This window comes from Myodes glareolus, chromosome 12, assembly GCF_982192425.1.
Source record: "Myodes glareolus chromosome 12, mMyoGla1.1, whole genome shotgun sequence".
NCBI lineage: Eukaryota > Metazoa > Chordata > Mammalia > Rodentia > Cricetidae > Myodes > Myodes glareolus.
In genome coordinates, this window is record NC_142037.1 from 35,671,227 (window position 1) to 35,690,473 (window position 19,247).

The 19,247-nt window shown below is 42.1% G+C and overlaps 1 protein-coding gene across 3 annotated transcripts in view; it reads right to left on the reverse strand.

The window, feature by feature from the left end:
* Positions 1-18,849, reverse strand: part of Ppp3cc (protein phosphatase 3 catalytic subunit gamma) — a 72,969-nt gene extending 54,120 nt beyond the window's left edge. The window contains exon 1 of one of the 3 annotated variants that reach the window (XM_048421826.3): positions 18,560-18,849. In XM_048421826.3, coding sequence (XP_048277783.2) covers positions 18,560-18,608 — 49 coding nt within the window. In that variant the 5' untranslated portion in view covers positions 18,609-18,849. Of the gene's footprint in view, positions 1-14,411; positions 14,615-18,559 lie in introns of those variants that run through there. The other 2 variants (XM_048421824.3, XM_087912205.1) reach the window with 2 other exon arrangements.
* Positions 18,850-19,247: the final 398 nt, after the last annotated feature.

Consider the following 19,247-nt stretch of genomic DNA (forward strand, 5'->3'; position numbering starts at 1 on the left):
TCTCTCTGTAGCCCAGGCCAGCCTTGAATTCTAGACCATCCTGTTTGAGTCTCCCAAGAGTTTGAGATTCTAGGCCTGGCCTACCACACCCTGCTAACTTTGTATATTTCTGTCCCAAAATCTTTGATTTGTTACCCTTTGATGGGTATTTAGAAGTCAAATATCAATTATTTAATGCAACCTAACAAAATGTTCCCAAATACAGTGACTTAAAACAATAGCCCCGTATTCTCTCATAGACTATGGCCTGTCTGTCTCAGTTGACACTGGTCGGCCCAGGCTAGAATCATCTGAATGCTGCTCACTCACATGTCTGTCAGCTGAAGTTCGGTCCAGATTTTTGATGAGAATACCTGCATGTGGTCCTTCATGTGATGGAGTTCCAAGGACAAGCATCCAGAAAGAGCAACCCAGAAGGAAGCTGTGTGCTTCACACCACAGCCTCATGTGCCACATCACACCATTCCCAACTCAGACTGTCCCAGCATTCTTAAGCTCACCCAGGTTCAAGGGGAAGAAAGGAGATTCTAGCTATGTGGTCCAACTCTGTGAAAGCCTGAGGCTAGGGCCAGGGCTATGGCCATTTACTGTAAGTAAAAGGACCACGGCTGTGGTTCAGAGGAAGATGAGGCTCCCAGTTCAGTCCCCAGTACTGCCTAGCCCTACTCCCAAAGGCTAATCCTTGAGGTTAAATTTTTCTTTTTATAGCCTTTAAATAACTGTGAATATTTACTTTTGGGTTTGATTTTGGTTGGTTGGTTGGTATTTGTTTGCTTTTTGAAAAGCGGTCTCATGACAATATAAGCTTGGAGGTCTGATACTCAATACATAGACCAGGCTAGCTTCAACCTTGCTTTGACTCTCCTGTCTGCCTGCACAGTCAGGGATTACCAGCATGCCCTGTTTACAAACACAGTGTTCTGTTAGAAGAGGTGGAGCCAGATTGATGCACATTCCTGCAGTTAAGCTTTAAGTATGTTCAACCATGAGATGCTCGCCCAACCCCACACATACACAAGAAACTAACACTGGCTGCCTTTTTAAATTAAAAGAGAAACTGCAACTTGTACTACATGATGACTCATAAAACAGATAAAGTAAGCACACCAAACCAAACGTGCATCACAGATCACCCAGACCCTGGGTGGACCCTTCATGTCCCAGGATAAAACAAATGAACTCACAGGGAACTGCAGGAACCAGATTCAACCTAACACTGGAGCTTGCAATGCCTACCAACTCTCTAGCTTACATGCACACTAGTTCTGCCTAAAACCCGACAGCTGCTACTGTTCTAGCAGCAGCATGTGATGGGTGCCTGCTCCTTTCACCTGGTGGGTGCTTCCCTTTTACAGAGACTCAGTTTCCTCTGGATCTTTCTGCTTGTTGAAACATGTAAAGTAAATCTACTTTCCCCCCCTTTTAAAGAGTTTGAGAAAAACAACAGGGCAAGTAAATTGTCAATTCTTGTCTCTTTTGCTCTCTTCCCTGTGATTCACGACTCTAGACTGTCATAGATACCCACGCCTTCCTTTATTGTTGGCACTATCAAGACCTTTACCCTTGTCTATCACCAAATCTGAATATTTATTCAGATATTTGTAAAGGTAAACCATGCAAATCAAATTAAAATTATAAAATTTAAAAAATTATGGACTGAGCTGAGCAGTGGTAGTGCACACCTTTAATCCCAGCACTTGGGAGGCAGAGGCAGGCAGATCTCTGTGAGTTTGAGGCCAGCCTGGTCTACAAGAGTTAGTTTCAGGACAGCTAGGGCTGTGACACAGAGAAACCCTGTCTCGAAAAAAAAATTATGAACTGATGAGACAGTTCAGCAGGTCATGGGGCTTGATGGCACAAGCCTGGTGAGCCGAGATCCACCTCAGGAGCACACTTAGGTGTGAAGATGAGAACCCCCTCCACATGCCCCCCCACACATCATGCACACACAAATAGTACTTTACTATTTTGAAAAATTAATTGGCATTCAAAGGAAGACTTCCCTAAACAAAATAAGCAGATGAGCAAATAAAAAGGAAAGTCCAGCTGATTATGGGGTATATGGAACATTATCTCAAACTAAATACAAATTCTTGTCTGAGTTTCTATCTGGGATACCCAGTGTGTCATCTCCAGAACCTTAGATGCCACTGTGCTGCCTCTGCCAACCAGATGACAGAATGAATCATTATTCAGAAAATGGGCCAGTGCTTGAGGCTAAAATATCTATCATGAAAGACTTGATAAGCATTTACAACCTATCAAGAAAGGGTACAGCTCTCAATGCTCTGATTTGACTAAAGAATGGTCAGAAGTTGCAAGCAGATCTCTGTGAGTTTGAGGCTAGCCTCGTCTACAAAAGCTAGTTCCAAGACAGGCTCCAAAGCTACAGAAAAACCCTGTCTCAAAAAACAAAAAAAACAAAAACAAAAACAAATCAGAAGTAAAGACAGAGAAAGAAAAGAGAAGCCACAAACTGCTTGAAATCCTCTGGACATACTAAGACTTGCATAATAGACAAATTGAACTAAAGCAAGCCCCACTGTGTAGGGCATGCCACCCAAGCTCAAGCACTGTTCTTCAGTCTCAGACCCCCAGACTTCTCAACCTTCCCAATGTTGTGATCCTTTAATACAGTTTCTCAACCATGTGGTAACCCTCAACAATAAAATTATTTCCATTGCTACTTCATAATTGTAATTTTGCTGTTATGAATCATAATGTAAATATCTGGTATGCAGTTACCTGCTATGTGACCCCTGTGAAAGGGTTGAGACCCACAGGTTGAGAACCACCACCCCAGACACTCAGGATCCTAGTCCACAAACTCATCTGCAACTTCGAGGAAGCTCATGCACGCTAAAGGCAAAACCACTCCAATGCGATTCTAACCATCCCCGCCCAGACTACTAACTTTACTTCAACTCCTTTATACCTTTCACAGACTTCCTGACTCCTCCTTTCAGGGAATGACATTACTTTCTACAATAAGCAACGGAATAAAGCTCGTTTTTCACCACACCGTGTTCCGGGTTTTCTGCAGTGGTGGGCTTCACACTTCTAAGAACACAACTCAGGAGAGAAATAAGAATTTTTACTAAAACATTTTAAAATTATATAAGAATATAGTTATTAATAAGACAAAAAATAAATGACTTTAGACTTGTATTTCATTCCATTGTAAGGCAATCAATCAACAGTAATACTACTAATACTCAATCTAGCCGGAATCAGAGTACTGTTGGATGTCAGAAGACAGGAAATTCACCGTTTCTATAAGCTTCAATTATCAAGTAATTCAGGGTGGTAAAGAGCGTAAGATCTGTAACTTATTGGAAGCAAACTGCAGGTCTGGTGAGATGCTCAGTACCTTTCAAGCACAGGGTCCCGAGTCCAGTTCTTAGAGGCCACACTGAAAATGTGGGAGGCAGAGACAGGTGGAGCCCTGAGGCATACTACCCAGCAGGCATGGTCTATTTGGTGAGCTCAGGGCTACTGGGAGAGTCTGTCTCAAAAAGTAAAACCAAAGCTTTATGTGGTGGTGCACGCCTTTAATCCCAGCGCTGGGAAACAGAGGTATGTGGATCTCTGAGTTTGAGGTCAGCCTGGTTTACAGAGTGAGTTCCAGAACAGCCAGTGCTACCTCAAAATAGTAATAAAGATGATGATGGGGGCTGGAGAGATGGCTCAGAGGGTAAGAGCACTGGCTGCTTTTCCAGAGGTCCCAAGTTCAATTCCCAGCAACCACATGGTGACTCACAACCATCTGTAATGAGACCTGGTGCCTTCCTTGCCACCAGTACATTGTATGCTTAATAAATAAATAAATAAATAAATAAATAAATAAATAAATAAAAAAAAATGATGATGATGATGATAACAACAATAATAGTGTGTGTGTGTGTACATGCACAAGCAGTAAAAGATTTAACTGCTGAGCCATCTCTCCTGCTCCCAAAGATTTCTTAAAATCACAGATATTTTATATTGAGCAGGGGATACAACTCAGTGTTAGAACCCTTGCTTAGCATGTACAAATCCCTGAGTCTGATCCTAGTACAAAACACACACACACACACACACACACAGACACAGAGAGAGAGAGAGAAAGAGAAATGCAAAACTATTTTTTTCAATTAAGGAGCATCAAAAAATACCACAAATCTCTTCAAATCCTACCAATTAGAATGACCACTGTTAATATACTAGTATATGCATTATTATGTTTGTTCCTTGAACATAATTGTTTTATAGCCAGTTATGCTGTAGACATATCATCTTTAGTTTAGTAGTAAGCTACTCAAATTTTCTTGTGCAAATAACTATTCATAATCCTGTGGTTTTCAGAGTTGGCATCATCTCACTAGTTTGCTGCTGTGAGATACTAAAGTGTTGACTTTGTTAATAAGAAACAATGTGTCAACAAGCTAAAAGAGACCTGTGTAGTCTGCTCACTTCTGAATAATCAATATCTTTGGCCTACTTTTCATACATATGGCTAATTTACAGTTCTTTAAATATGAATGACAAAAAATATAGACACATATTAAAGCTAGCTGGAACCCTGTTATATGTAATATAAGTGTTTCCCTAAAACATACCTCTAAAAGAAAGAATTTCAACCTGGGCAATATTCAAAGCACATCTTACCTTTCTAAAGCAATCTACATATCTCCACAGGAGGGGCTGTCTGTCTTTTTCTTTCAGACTTTCAACTAAATTTCTCAGTAGCCTAGCAATCCCACAACCTCTTTTCAACCAAAGTAAGTTATCTGCATGAAATCTGCATTAATTTTATGGTATAGCCTCCACAACTACTTTTCAAAAAAAATTTTTTTTTGCTGTTTAAGGACCTTTGTGTCTGGTAATAATTTTTTACACATGCATACACTATCTTTATACAAAGCATTCCCATCACCTCCCAAATCTCTCCTTCTAGTAAGGAATTGTGGTCTACACCTGTAATCCCAGCACCGAGAGGGCTGAGGCAGAGGGCAGAATGATTAGGAAAGCTTTTGGCCAGTCTGAACTAAATAGCAAGACCCTTTCTCAAAAAATAAGTAAATGGATAGGGCTGGGGAGATAGATGTCTCAGTGGTTAGGAACACTTGTAGGTCAGAGTTTGGTTCCCAGTACCCATACAGGGAGGGTCACAATTGCTCGAAGGGATCCAGTGCCCTCTGTGGCTTCCTTGGGTGTGTGCATACCATATGTCCCAGTGGATTACAAGTGCCAGCCACCACACCTGGCCTTTCACAGGAGTGCTGGAACACTCTCTGGTCCTCATGTTTGCATAGCAATCCTTTACCCACTGAGCCATCTTCCAGCTTCCTACTCCCTAATACATAAATTATTACATTACGTTATGGCGTGGGCTGGAATGAAAATAACCTGAGAGATCAGTAAGGTCTAGTGTAAGCAACAACTATATATACAAAACAGGACAAATAGTTCAATGCAAGATGCAAAGTAACAGGAAAGGGTTTATATGTCATAAACCTGAATCCAATCCAACTCTTACAGAAACTAAAATAAAGTTCAGAACTTCAATTATTACTAAATTATTTCCAACATACTTCATACCTGAGTTACACACACACACACACACACACACACAAAACCTGTAAGAAACTTGAAGCTCTAGTTTAAGAGAGAGCCAAGATAAAAATAATTAAACCATTATATTAACCTTTCTGGTGTCGACTTCAGTATGTGAAACAGGCCACTGAACTCTTTGCTATATAATAGGGCATTTATTCTTCTGCCATTTATTTCCAGACTCACACTATTGACCTCTTTAATTTTATTTAAAAGGAACAGATTTGATCAGGCATGGTGGCACAACCTTGTAAGTCCACAGAGGTGGGGGTGTAAGAATCAGTTCAAGAGCCTCAGCTACTAAGCTAGTTTGGGGCTACTCTGGGCTATGTGAGATTGTCTCAAAACAAACCAACAAAAACGCAACAAGCTTTGAGGAAATAAATTCACTGGCTACCAACTAACATCATATTCCTTACTAATAAGAGCTAGGAAGGGAATGGTGTATGGGATCATACTCCATTTCTTTTCTTTTTAATATATAGATTATTTATATGTGCATTGGTGTTTTGATTACATGGAATCTGTGTGAGAGTGTCAGACCCCCTGGAACTGGAGTTTTGGACAGTTGTGAGTCACCATGTGGGTGCTGGGAATTGAACCCAGGTCCTCTGAATGAGCAGCCAGTGCTTTTAACTGCTGAGCCATCCCTCCAGTCCCCATACTCCATTTTTTTTTAATGAAGCTTAAACATTACAGCTCTGTCTCCTACACCAGGTGGAAAGACTAACAATTCAATTCCAGCCATCCAGTGTCATTCTTTTAAAGGCTGAAAGGTGATACATTACTAACATAAACTCTCAATACCTCATAAAGCTATGTTTCTATCTCCAGCCTGGAATGCTGGGTAATAATGATGTTTGTTAAAAGTGAAGTTCTGGAGGCTTGGGTAGACAATGAGCTACAAGGGTTGTTAAAGTAAAATCTAAAATCCTAAGGGAAAAACACTAGGGAAATAATTACATTAATGTTAAGTAGTTACACACAGTTATCTCACTGTGTGGTAGCATGTGACATAAGATTAACACAGGAGTCTCCCCTGAAGAACCTTACATTCTAGTTAAGATAAAACAATTCACATACAACAAAATATAAAAGCCCATGACCATGTATGATAGAACATGCCTATAATCTCAATAGTTGGGAGGCAGAGGCAGAAGGATCATCTCAAGTTTGAGGCCAACTCAGCCTATGTAGCAATGCAAAGTCCCCAACCAAAGAGTCTACCTGAAAACAAAAAGACATAACCACAAATGTGAAGCACACATGTGCAGAAGACTACACACAGAGCCCCTCAGCACAGAGGCAATGCCACCACTCGGCGGTCTAGGACGGACTGTGAGCCGGGAGAAGAAGACTACACGCAGAGCATCTCAGCATTGGGCAGACTAGGACGGATGGTGAGCAGGGAGAGAGCTGACGGCTGCAGGAGCTTTGGCTTTCGGAAGCACCATGTTCATTATTATACTTTAAGAAAATCTGTTTAGCTGTCCTTCAACTCTGACACAAAAGTTAAAAACAGATACACTAGAGGGGAGAAAAGAGAAAATTCTGGACATATATGTAATACATTATACATATGGAGATTTTAAAATTTTTTTATTTTCTTTTACACATATGAGTGTTTTGCCTGTAGGTGTGCATATGTACTATGGGAGTCCCTGGTACCTGCAAAGGTCAAAGAGGGAGTTCAATCCCCTGGAACTGGAGCTATGAATGGCTGTAAGCTACCATGCCAGTGCCGGGAATCAAACCTGGGTCCTCTGTAAGAACAGCCAGGGCGCTTAACCAGTGAGGAGGCATCTCTCCAGTCCCGATATGAATATTTAAAATAAACTACTTTTAAAAATAAAATTTGTTATAAAGGGCACAGCAAATAATATAAATACCACATACCAACTGTAAAATATAAAATATTCAACTTTTCCATACCCATTTCAAAGTTTTGATTTCATTATTCATTTTATTTATTTATTTCTGTTTTTTTTTAACATAACTTCTCTATGTAGTCCTGGTTTAATTTTATTTTTAATTATATGTATGTAGGGGTGTAAATGAGTGCAGTCCCCTCAAAGGCACCAGATATCCTGGAGTTGGAGTTACAGACAATTGTAAACTGCCCAACATAAGTGCTGGGAATTGAACCTGGGTTCTTAACCATTAAGCCATCTCTTCAGCCCTCATTTCAATGAAGAGAAACCCCACAATGCTATAAATATATAGCTCAATAAATCTTCTACTCCTTCTTCCTCCCCACAGGTTAAATAGTACCTTAAAGTGGTGTATTCTTCTCATGTGTATGTAACTTTGTTACTAATGTATTTTGAATTTTTATACAAATACCTTTTAATCTAAATGATACTACACTATGCATCCTTTTGCAACTTATATTTTTAGACTAACCAGTGCTTTCAAGACTTCTCTGGAATGGGGCCAAGGCACCCGTGTTTTTCGTTACGGTTTTTACTAACTCCACAGGAAACCCAGCTTTTAACCACCTGTCAGTTTCTGTCACATTACTTCAGGGCTTCCAACTCAGAAGCAAAATCTTAATCAAACCAGACTTACAAAAGACTCAAACTATAAAGCTGAATTTTTGGTGGGGAAAGGTATTATTGGTGTTGCTATAAAGGAGAAATAATAGAATAAGTTTTATGTTGATGGTATTGTTGAATAGCATTTTACTGTTTTACATATGCAAATGCCAGGAAAGTCATCTACCACTGAGCTAGGCTCCCAGCTCACTACACATCTTGATTGTGGTGATCTGTAAGCAAGATCATGAGTAAGCAGGGCATATAATGAATGCATAGACACACACATGCACATGTACACACACACACACAAATAGCAGGGGATCATAAAAAAAAAACCACCTCTGGATTTATGCCAATGCTACTCTGTTGTTTAGGATAAAGGACTGGGGTGGTGGGTTAAGTTGACATTATGGCAAAGGGGATTTAGTAGAGGGGTCTGGGGGAGGTTTTCTATACATTTTCTCATAACATTTATGTATAATTATCAAAGTGAAAATTAAATTTAAAACTAAGTTTTTAAACTAAAGTACACTGAGAAAATTCTGCAACCTTTCTGTCATAACTTAAGTTGCTGTAATATATACCTAAGCAAACAAAAGTAAATCTAATTAGACTGCATCAATGACAGAAGGTCACACTGGAGATGACCACTTAAATCTAAGGTATGAAAGATAAATCTAAAAATCTACTGGCCTATAGGTGGCTATTTTTAGATTACCGTATGTTCGTACCCTCATGGGACAGGAGGATATGTCTAAATAGCTATCTCTGTTCACCACAAACAACTCTACTTCGTTTCTATTTTAAGCCGGCAAACCTGCCCTATATTTGCATGCTTGTCTCCTAATCTACTCACCTGTCTTTCCAATCACGAACTAGGAGGCTAGCTTAAATACTGAAAATCACATGTTCTTTTTAGATTCTTACATAACTTACTGAACAAGGAATTGACTGACTTCAGTGACCTGACAGGCTCTCTTGGAGACCACTCCCTCTGTTCTGATGCTCACAGAACTCACTGTCAAAGAACAGCTTAGAAGCAGCCCTCCGAGAGTTAACTAATCCATCGGTGACAGTCAACAGAAACAGTAACATTTTTCTAGAAGGCATAAGGAGTATTTATTTCTTAGGAGGCTAAGACAGGAAGATAATGAATTTGAGGCCAGCCTGGGTGACTTAATGAGACTGTATCTCAAAAAGAATTAAAAATAAGAGGAGGGGCTACAGAGATGGCTCAGTGGTTAAAAATGCTTATTGCTCTTACAGAGGACCCAAGTTCCAGGGCCAGCATACAACCATCAACAAATTCCAGCTCCAGGGATCCAATGGCACCTGCACTCACACGTGCACTCCCTCTCTCACTCTCTCTCTCTCTCTCTCTCACACACACACACACACACACACACACACTTAAAAATAAATCTTTAAAAAGGAAAGCCACGTTTGAGTGTTACAGGATATTAGGGGTGTAGTTATTTAAACAAGGGTGTTTGCACTCCTGAGAACTAGGATTGCTGGGAGTGATCCCCATCTTTGTAACTGAACGCCTGTATACACCTCTAGCACTTGAAAGGCAGAGGAGGCAGAAGGCAAGAGGATATCAAGGTCAAGGCCAGCCTGAGTAAGATCTTGTTTCAAAAAGGCAAAGATAAGAGTCGACAAGACGGCTCTGCAGTCAAGGCTCTAGCTGCCAAGCCTGAAGCCCCGAGTTCCATCCTAGGGATCCCCATGGTAGGAGAGAACCAAACCCTTCAGGGTGTCCTCTAATCTCCAAAAACATGGACCGGCCTTCCTGTGTGCACCCCCTATCACCATCACTAGCAAGTAAATGCACAGATGTAACACTGTTAGTTTATTGCAATCACCCTGGTATGCAAAACCCATCAAAAGATTCCTCCTGTCTCTATCTCAAACTCTGGACCCTCTGATCCACAGCTCGATAGTGATACCATATTTTCCAGAACAGTGTAGGATGGTCAAAATACCCAACAGGGGTCGATGGAGGTAGGGGACAGCTCAGTCAATAAAGTGCTTTGCTTTGAAAATCTCAGTTTGATCCCCAGAGTTCATGTAAAAACCCTGTGTGTGACTGGTAATCCCAGCACTAGGGAAGCTCTCTAGGGCTCACTGCAAAGCCAGTCTAGCCTAACTAGTAAGTGGCAGGTCACAAAGAGACCTTGTCTCAAAGAAGGATGATATTTCTTTTTCAGGATACTAGAGATTATGCTCTGGCCTCCACATGCATGCAAACCACATTTACATAGACCTTACAAACACACGAGCCTCCATATACAACAACAAGTACAACATAGTAGTAACAATAATAATATCTTTATACCAGGCAGTGGTGGCCCACACCTTTAATCTCAGCATTTGGGAGGCAGCAGGCAGATCTCAGAGTTTGAGGTCAGCCTGGTCTACAGAGTAAGTTCCTGGACAACCAGGGCTAGACAGAGAATCCTTGAGTCAAATAAATAAGTAAATAAAGCCTGGTGGTGATACACACCTTTATTCCCAGCACTCAGGAGGCAGAGGCAGGCATGAGCTCGAGGCCAGCCTGGTCTACAGAACGAGTTCCAAGACATCCAGAGTTGTTACTAACAATTTTATAATAGCCTTGTATGGCTAACCCCACCTTTATTATGCCAGCCCACTCCACTTTATTTTTAAACTTTTAAACAAAGTCTAGCCATCCACAGAAAAATACAAATTAAGTCTCATCTTTTGAGCCACTGATCATCATCCAAGTTTAAAAGATTATCAATTTTTGGAGTGTGAGAGCAAACCTTTCACACCAGATGTGGTCTAGCTTAGTCATCCACTTTGCTACAGGCATTAGTCACAGGCAGCTCCACGGTTCTAATGTGTTACATTGTGTGGAGGCTATAAGTGCTATACACCATGAGTACATTCCAAGCAGTGTTAAGCTTCTAAACATAACCAAATATGTGTTCAACATAGTAAGAATTCATCAATACTTGTTTATGAATAGACAGATTTCCAAAATTCTATGTATACTACAAAAAAGGATATTTCATCATTTTTGTACTTAAGTATTTTAAGTTTAAATCTTTGCAAAATAAGATTAGAAAACACAATATATTAGATTTATCTCACATGCCAGTTTCTATAGAACAGGTTTCCTGTCAAAGTTCATCAAGATTTACGATCATCACCCACCTCTGTGTTGGGACCTCAAATATGCTAAGCAAGGTCTACCAATGAACTACACTCCCAGGCAAAATGAACTTAATAACTGCTAGCATTTACTAGGTGCCCACAATGGGAACTGTCTGGAGCTCTTCACATACACCATTCTTTAAATTCTGAGGTCAGTGACAGCTCCTTTTTTTTTTTTTTTTTTCAAGACAGGGTTTCTCTGTAGCTTTGAAGCCTGTCCTGGAATTAGTTCTTGTAGATCAGGCTGACCTCAAACTCACAGGGATCCTCCTGCCTCTGTCTCCCAAGTGCTGGGATTAAAGGCGTGCATCACCACTGCCCGGCTAGCTCCTAGGTACCTGCAATGGGAACTGTCTTAACCTCTTCACATACACTATTCTTTAAATTCTGAGTTCAGTGTTGGCTCCTATTTATAGCAAGGAATAATAATTAACAAAAATCAGCAGGCTGTAGTGAGCTGAGCACATTCTCTTTCCTACACTATTATTCACAACTAAAACTCTTATAGTTGCACTTGAACATTTCCAAGGGACTCAACCATGTATTAGACACTGCACTCTGCTTTAAGGATACACAATTATTGCCCTTGAAAAACAGTTTAGTGTGAAAATATTGGGAGGGGATGATGGTGGTGGTACTGAACACTGGACCCAGGGTTACATACATACTAAGCAAGCACTCTACCACTGAACTACAGTGTGCTACATTTAGCATGAGAACATTCCCAATGTTTGTAAACTAAGGCTAGGGAAAAAGCTCAGTGGTTAAGAGCACTTGTTGCTATTGATGAGGATCTGGGTTCAGTTGCCAGCACCCACTGAGTGGCTCACGGTGATCTGTGACTCCAGTTCTAAGGGATCCAACACCTTCTTCTGGACACACATGATGCACACACACACATGCAGACAAATGTTCATACACATAAAAAGAAAGAAATCTTTTTAAAACCTTTGTGGCATTCATAGGAAATAACAGCCAGCAATGATGTTAGTGGCGGTGGCAATGAAGGTGGTAAAAGCAAAGTAATATATATATATATTACTGTGTGCCTGCCACTGCACTTTGGGAGGGTCTATTAATCTTTCCAACTAGCCTATAAGTTCTTCATTATCCCTCTTCCAGACAAGCAAACTGCCCAACTGGTTTGTCCATGGCCATGCAGTCACCTACTAAAAGGAAGAATTTGAATCCAGGTAAATCTGACTTTGAAGCCATGAGCTAAAGTCATTTTTGTTTGCTTGTTTTTGTTTCTCAAGACAGGGTTTCCTTGTGTCCTGGAACTAGATCTGTAGACCAGGCTGGCTTTGAACTCACAGAGATCCTCCTGCCTCTGCCTCCAGAGTGCTGTAATTAAAGGCGTGTGCCACCACCACCTGACTCAAAGCCATTTTTCTTTACATCCATCTACTAGAGGATAAACTTATCAGAAGTCCTCTCAGCTGAATCTCGAAAAATAAATGGACAAGGCAGGTTGTAGAACAAATTCTACATGAATGCACAACACCTGGGACCTACAAGCAATAATTAATGGGTTGGACATGTTAGATGATGAAGAGGAAGTGGAGAGAGAGGTTGTGGAGGTTTAGCGTGCAGGGTGGTACTGTTCACTGACTCAGAACTGATCCTCCAGACAGGAAGTGCTCAGGAAAGAAGAGTCTTTACATTAGTCACAGGTCCGGGGGCAGCCTGGAGGACAAACAGCGGTGCAAAGGGCTACTCAGTGAGTAAGAAGAGGTGAGAGGGATGAAGCAGGCTACTCAGAAACCACGAGTCCAGCTCATCTCATCTGGTGGAACTGGCTCTGCCATGAAAGGAAAATGGCTTCAATGACTGTGAGCTTGTCACTTAAGCCAGTGACTAAATGGGTAAGTGGAGTGCTAACAGGACAGGAAGTAAGCTTAAAGAACCCTTTCTCCTCTACTCATGAACAGTTTTAGTATCGATCTCAACCATTTGCCCTTCACTTCAGTTTAACAGAATAAAAAAATTTCCACTGCACGGCATTTATTTATATGATATTTTAATATTTTTATTATTATAGATTAACTATTTCTAAATACAACAAAATATCCTTGCTATCCTTTTTAAATTTTAATTTTTAAAATTTTATTTTATGTGTATGATTGTTTTGCCTGTGTGCATAAATGTGTACCACATGCATGCCTGATGCCCACAGAGATCAGAAGCAGATGCCCTGAAACTGGAGTTACAGATGGTTGTGAGCCACCATGTGGGTGCTGGGAACCAAGCCTGGATCCCCCATAAGAGCCACAAGTGCTCTTAACTGCTAAGTCACCTCTCCAGCTTCTTAAATGGAGTCAGTCAGCTGCCCTTGTACTCACCTCTATCTCTGGCTTCTGGTTTACCTGCCTTCTCTCTCCTCTTTGGTTAAGTGCTGATGTTTCTTCATGCATTGAAACTTGGAAACTGTTATACTCTACAAGTGGCTATACCATGAGGGTAGGAATGAGACAGTGAGCCATGCGTTCATTTCCACTAATCATTTGAATTAAGTAGGTCCAAAAAAAAAAAACACTCCAAAATGACTAAAAATGGCACAATTAGCTGAATTCTCTTACAGATGAACATCTAAATATTAAATTTTTTCCAAAAATGTTACCCTAATGGAAAAGTGTTCTATTCCTACTTCCAAATATGGCCTAAGAAAAGACTTTAATTATCTGTCACTTTGAGTCCTTAGTATTTCCCTCTTAACTCATCTGGTAACTTAGAGACTTTAAGTGATCCTAAGTTATTAGAGTGGGCACACAGCTCAGTGCCACAGTGCTTGCCCAGCATGTACACAACTCAAGGCTCCATCTCCAGAACTGAAAACAAACAAGCGATAATGTTGCTTTGTAGGAAGCTGTATCATCAAACGTCACAACCAATAACATAGGCTAAAGAGAGCAGCTTGTCCCCGCTCAAAAAGGAACTAAATGTCTAGAATGTCCTTTCGAGTTCTATGCAGAGGTATGATTCTCAATAGCAACAACTTCCAGAGTCTTAAAGTTTGCAGTTATTGACTACAACTGTAAGGCAAGCACAAAGCAAACCCTGCTGGCAAGCACAAGTACATATGCAAGTCTTAGTTACCTTGAAAATTCACAGATGAAGATGTTTTTTAGGACTGGTATTGTGCTACCCCGCTGAAAACTTAAGGAGCCAATAATATGTGTGATTTGTTTTCTTTTTAATTCAAAATTCCCCGGAGATGAAAATGCAGGAGTATTAAAAGACGCTGTCCTGAGCGTGAAGTTTTTGTTCTTTCCACCTTCCAAATTTCATGATTAGCAGCGTTCAGACTACATTTAAAAGAAAAAAAATACTTAAAAAACCCCTCATGACATAAATGAGGAAGACACCAAGAGAACAAAAAAAACCCCTACAGATAAGAAAAGAAACTTGAAAATTGGAGGGGGGAGTGTCAAATGGAGATAATTTCATAACTCAGTTATTTGAATTCCTAGATCTCTGCCCCAGATATCAGCAGAAAGACCACAGTTTGCAGCCTCTGCTTTAGAGGTTCATAGAAACACGACTTTCAAAGCAGAGAAACAACTGAACACAAGGTACACTGTAGATAGCACCTAATAACACTTAAGAAGTTAGTGAAATCCAAGGAGCTTCTAAATATAAAATAAGCCACAGAAGAAACCAGTTACCAAACACTGGACAGCTCTCCTCTGCATCCTTATGGACAGGATTCCACTCATATAACCTCTGTATTTTGAACAGGTGTTTCCAAACTTGGGTGAGGTTGTTTCAATTTGTTTTTTAACAACAAATTCTGTTATATAAATTCTGTTACAATTTCATCTGCTTCCTAACCTTGGCCTTTCTCAACTGCTAATGAATTCTCTACTAACCAGTTACATAGCTAGAGATCTAGTACGAAGTGGGGTACAATGGCACACACCTGCAATCACAGCACTTAGGAGGGCGAGGTGGGGGACTTCAACAATCTGAAGGCCAGGCAGGGCTCCACAGCAAGATCATGGGGCAGGTGGATTGATTATGAAACTGCTCTCAAACTTCTCAATATTATCTTAAGTTTCCACAATCATTTTGTCATTTATATGATGCAGGCTAGACAAGAAAATGACTATAAATGAAATTATTAATCAGAAACAAGTGTCAATAAAAAGGCAGAGTAAAAAGTCGGGTGTGACATCAAATGTCTTTGATTGAAACCCTGGAACGCAGAGGCCAGCCTTGTCCACATAGGGAGTTCCAGCCATGGCTCTACAGTGAGAGCCTGTCTCAATAAATAGACAGATAAATAAATAAAGCTATGATGACAGGCTGGGCTGGATACAGGGCTCTTCTGTTAAAGGCTAAGGCTTACAACCAGAGGATAAAAATACTAAAGTGAAAACCATTATTTCTGATACTAACCAAGAAAACCACCAGTACACACACACACACAAGGCAACTCCCCAAATAAGGCCAGAAGCAAGAGCAAAGCAGGTTTTTCTACCTCTTTCCGTTTCAGAGAGCTGCATTCAAAGGACATTTAAAACACAATCACGCCCACCCACCCACTCTTCTTCAAGAGTTGCTCTCACAGAACAATTAAGCAGACTTTAAAGTTAACAGGAAATAACACAACCAAAAATAACGGGTGTGGTATCGCCTGTGACACAGCTTTGGAGCTGTGAATAAGTGCAGGCCAAATAGCCAGGCACAAGAGCATCAGGTCAGACCTGGAGCCCAACAACATAGGCCTTTCCTGATCACATGGCTTGTTTTTATTCCCTTCTTTCTTCCCTCTCTTTCTTTTTCTTTTCTTTTTTTTTTTTTTTTAAAGATGGTATCTCAAGCTACCTACACTAGCCTTGATCTCACTTTGTAGCTGAGAAAGACCTGATCCTCTGGCCTCCACCTCCCCGGTGCTGGGATTACTGGCAGGTACCACCATGCTTGGCCTCACGCCCAGTTTTGTTCAAAGCAATTTCAACTATTTCAGACTTCAGAAAAATCAAGAAAAAGTTACCCAGAGCCTGTTGGTGGTGACGCACACCTTTAATCCCAGCACCCAGGAGACAGAGGCAGGCGGGTCTCTGTGAGTTCAAGGCCAGCCTAGTCTACAAGAGCTAGTTCCAGGTCAAGCTCCAAAGCAACACAGAGAAATCCTGTCTCAAAAAACCAAAAGAAAAAAGAAAAAAAAGTTACCCAGAATTCAACATTGCTGAGATTTTGCTTATGCTAAAGTTGTTTTATTTATTGGTTTTTTGAGACCGGGTTTTTCTGTGTAGCCCTGGCTGTCCTGGAATTAACTCTGTAGACCAGGCTGTCCCAGAAATCAGAGATCTGCCTGATTCTCCCTCCTGAGGGCTGGGATTAAAGTTGTGCACCATCACAGATCCAGAACACCCAAGACTACATAGAGAGACCCTGTCTTAAAAAAAAAAAAAGGCTTAAACTAGGTATGAAGTTTACACCTGTAATCCCAGCACTTAAAACTGCAATAGGAGGGTAATCATGAGTTTGTCTGGCTGAACAACAGATGGAAACACTGCTTAGTCACTTACACACAGAGAGAAACAGGTCTTGAAGGCATACAGCATGTGGTAATTTGTAATTCTGCTAAAGAACAGGTTTGTATCATATCCTAGACTATGAAGATGGCATTCACTTAGCTGTAAACACACCTAGCAATAAACAGCACCTGTACTTTAACTACCTTTCATTCCACTTCTGCTTAAGAATCCTTTTAAAGCGTCCTTTATACATTGTGGTGGAAACAACTGGTTCAAAAAGAGATTAGACTTTGAAGGTCTGAGGGTGCCCCTAAGCCTTGTTCAGGCCTCATTTATCCTGACTTGACACGGGATTCAGGTTTAACTGGTTTCCTTGCCGACTTCAGCTGAGAAGCAGGCACATTTGGACAGAGAGCAGTGCTAGAAAGAAAAGACCGGACGAAACACTACAATGGCAGAGTGGTGAGAAGTCATTCTAATGCAGGAGGAAACTGCCAACACCCTTACACAGTCGACAGCACTGGCCGCATGAACAGTACAGTTCAGAAGTTGATGTACATACAATGACCTTGTTCCGTCCAAAAAGGTTGTGTAAGGTGATGTCTGTGTATTAAAAGAGGTATATATCCCCTTTATGGCTTAGATGCTATGATTTACACTAAAACAGTCAGGGCACTCCAGGACTAGTTGTTAAAGGATCAACACCCATTATATGAACAATTGACTTTCCCTACTGATATCAAATTCTAAGGACATAAGTCTCAAAAGTGCCACATGTACCGTTCAGCAAGGCAGATAACCATTTATGACATTAATACTGCCCTTCTCTCTGTGAGCACTCAATAGGGCCTCCCCTTTAAAAATTATCGTTACAAATCTTAGTTTCCTTTCTCCTAATATCAAAATGAAACGGGGGAAGACGGTATTTTAATAGTTTTTCTCCCACTGTGATGAAATTCACCTTGCCCAGAAACAGCTGATCTAAGTATATTGTCTTCTTAGAAAACAGTGCTTTCGAACCAACTATTAATACAGAGGGAGGAGGAGGAAGTCTTACAGTCGGACAATAGAAGCACATGAATCAGTGGTTAGGTTTGACAGGTCCTCGTGGGTAAAGGGCAGAAACTACACCATAGAACTCCGCAATATTGAGAAACAAACACTTTTATATTTTTTTCTCATAGTAACAATGAAAATAAGATATAATGGTAGACATCTCAATCAGAGGTTATTATTCACCAAGTCCCTACAGCTCCACATGTCAAGAAATCTGTAAGCCCTTTAAGCATCATTAAAAAGATTTGTGTTGTTATCACAACTATGTTTCTTTTAGTAAAAGCGGTGACTTGTGATATCTAGAGAAAGTGGGCCATACGTGCACTCTACGCACCACACCCCTCAAAAAAATTTAAGGGCTAGGCAAGGAGCTGTCAAGAGAGAGCTGAGCCTAAGAAAAGGCACGACTGGGGTGAGTCAAGAGAACTCCCTGCTCACACAATCCCAGACAGCCGTCTCTAGACAGGAGACGAGGAAAAAGGCAATCAGGAGAGAGCGCCTGGATACTGTGGGAGTGGATGGCGGGCGCGGTCGCTCTACCCACCTCCCGCTAGGTACCCGTCCAGCAGTCACCGAGGACGCCGGCGGACAGCCGCCCGGTCCTCCCCGCGCCCTGCAGCGCCTCCCGCCGCTGCCTCCATCCCCGCTCCTCGAGTCCCAGAGCCGTCGCCCGGCGAGGGCCGTTCCCCGCGGCGCGCTCGGCACCTTTGATGACGCGCTCGGTCGTGGAGATCTGAGGGCGACTCCCGGACATGGTCTCCTCCCGGCTCCGGCGGCCCGCACGACGCGAGCCGCCGCCTTCCTCCCCAGCGGGCTGCGCTCGGCGGGCCGGCAGCCACCGTGCCGGGCCCCGGAAGACGGGGCGTCCTCGGACGGCGGCGGCCGCAGCGCCGCTCCCTCTCTGCGGCGGCGCCCGCGGCTCGGCGGGGACGACCGCGTCGAGAGCGACGGCGACCGCGTCTGACGGACACAAGTAGGGAGACCGCGGGTGCGCGCGCCCGGGACCCCCGCGTGCGCGCCTCCGCGTTCACAACTTCCCGGCGGCCCCGCGTGCCGCCGCCGCCTCGCTCTGCGCATGCGCGCCTCTCGGCTTTCGGCGCAGGAAACTCGCTGCCCGAAGTCAGCCTTGCGATGGGCTGATGCTCTTTGCCTGCTGCTGGCCATCCTTACCCGGACCTATAGCGTCTCAAACCAGCCCCAGGGGTAGCTGCGATCTTGGAACCAGGCCGGCGTCCTGACTCTCGGTGACACCGAGCCTGTGTCGCCCCATCAGAGACAGCCCTGTCTTCTCATGAATGCTTCCCTCCTTACCACTGGGTCCCCACCTACTTTATCTCCAGAAGAAATTATCCATTCTACCCCGCTCTTAGATTACCCTCTCCCATTAACCAAC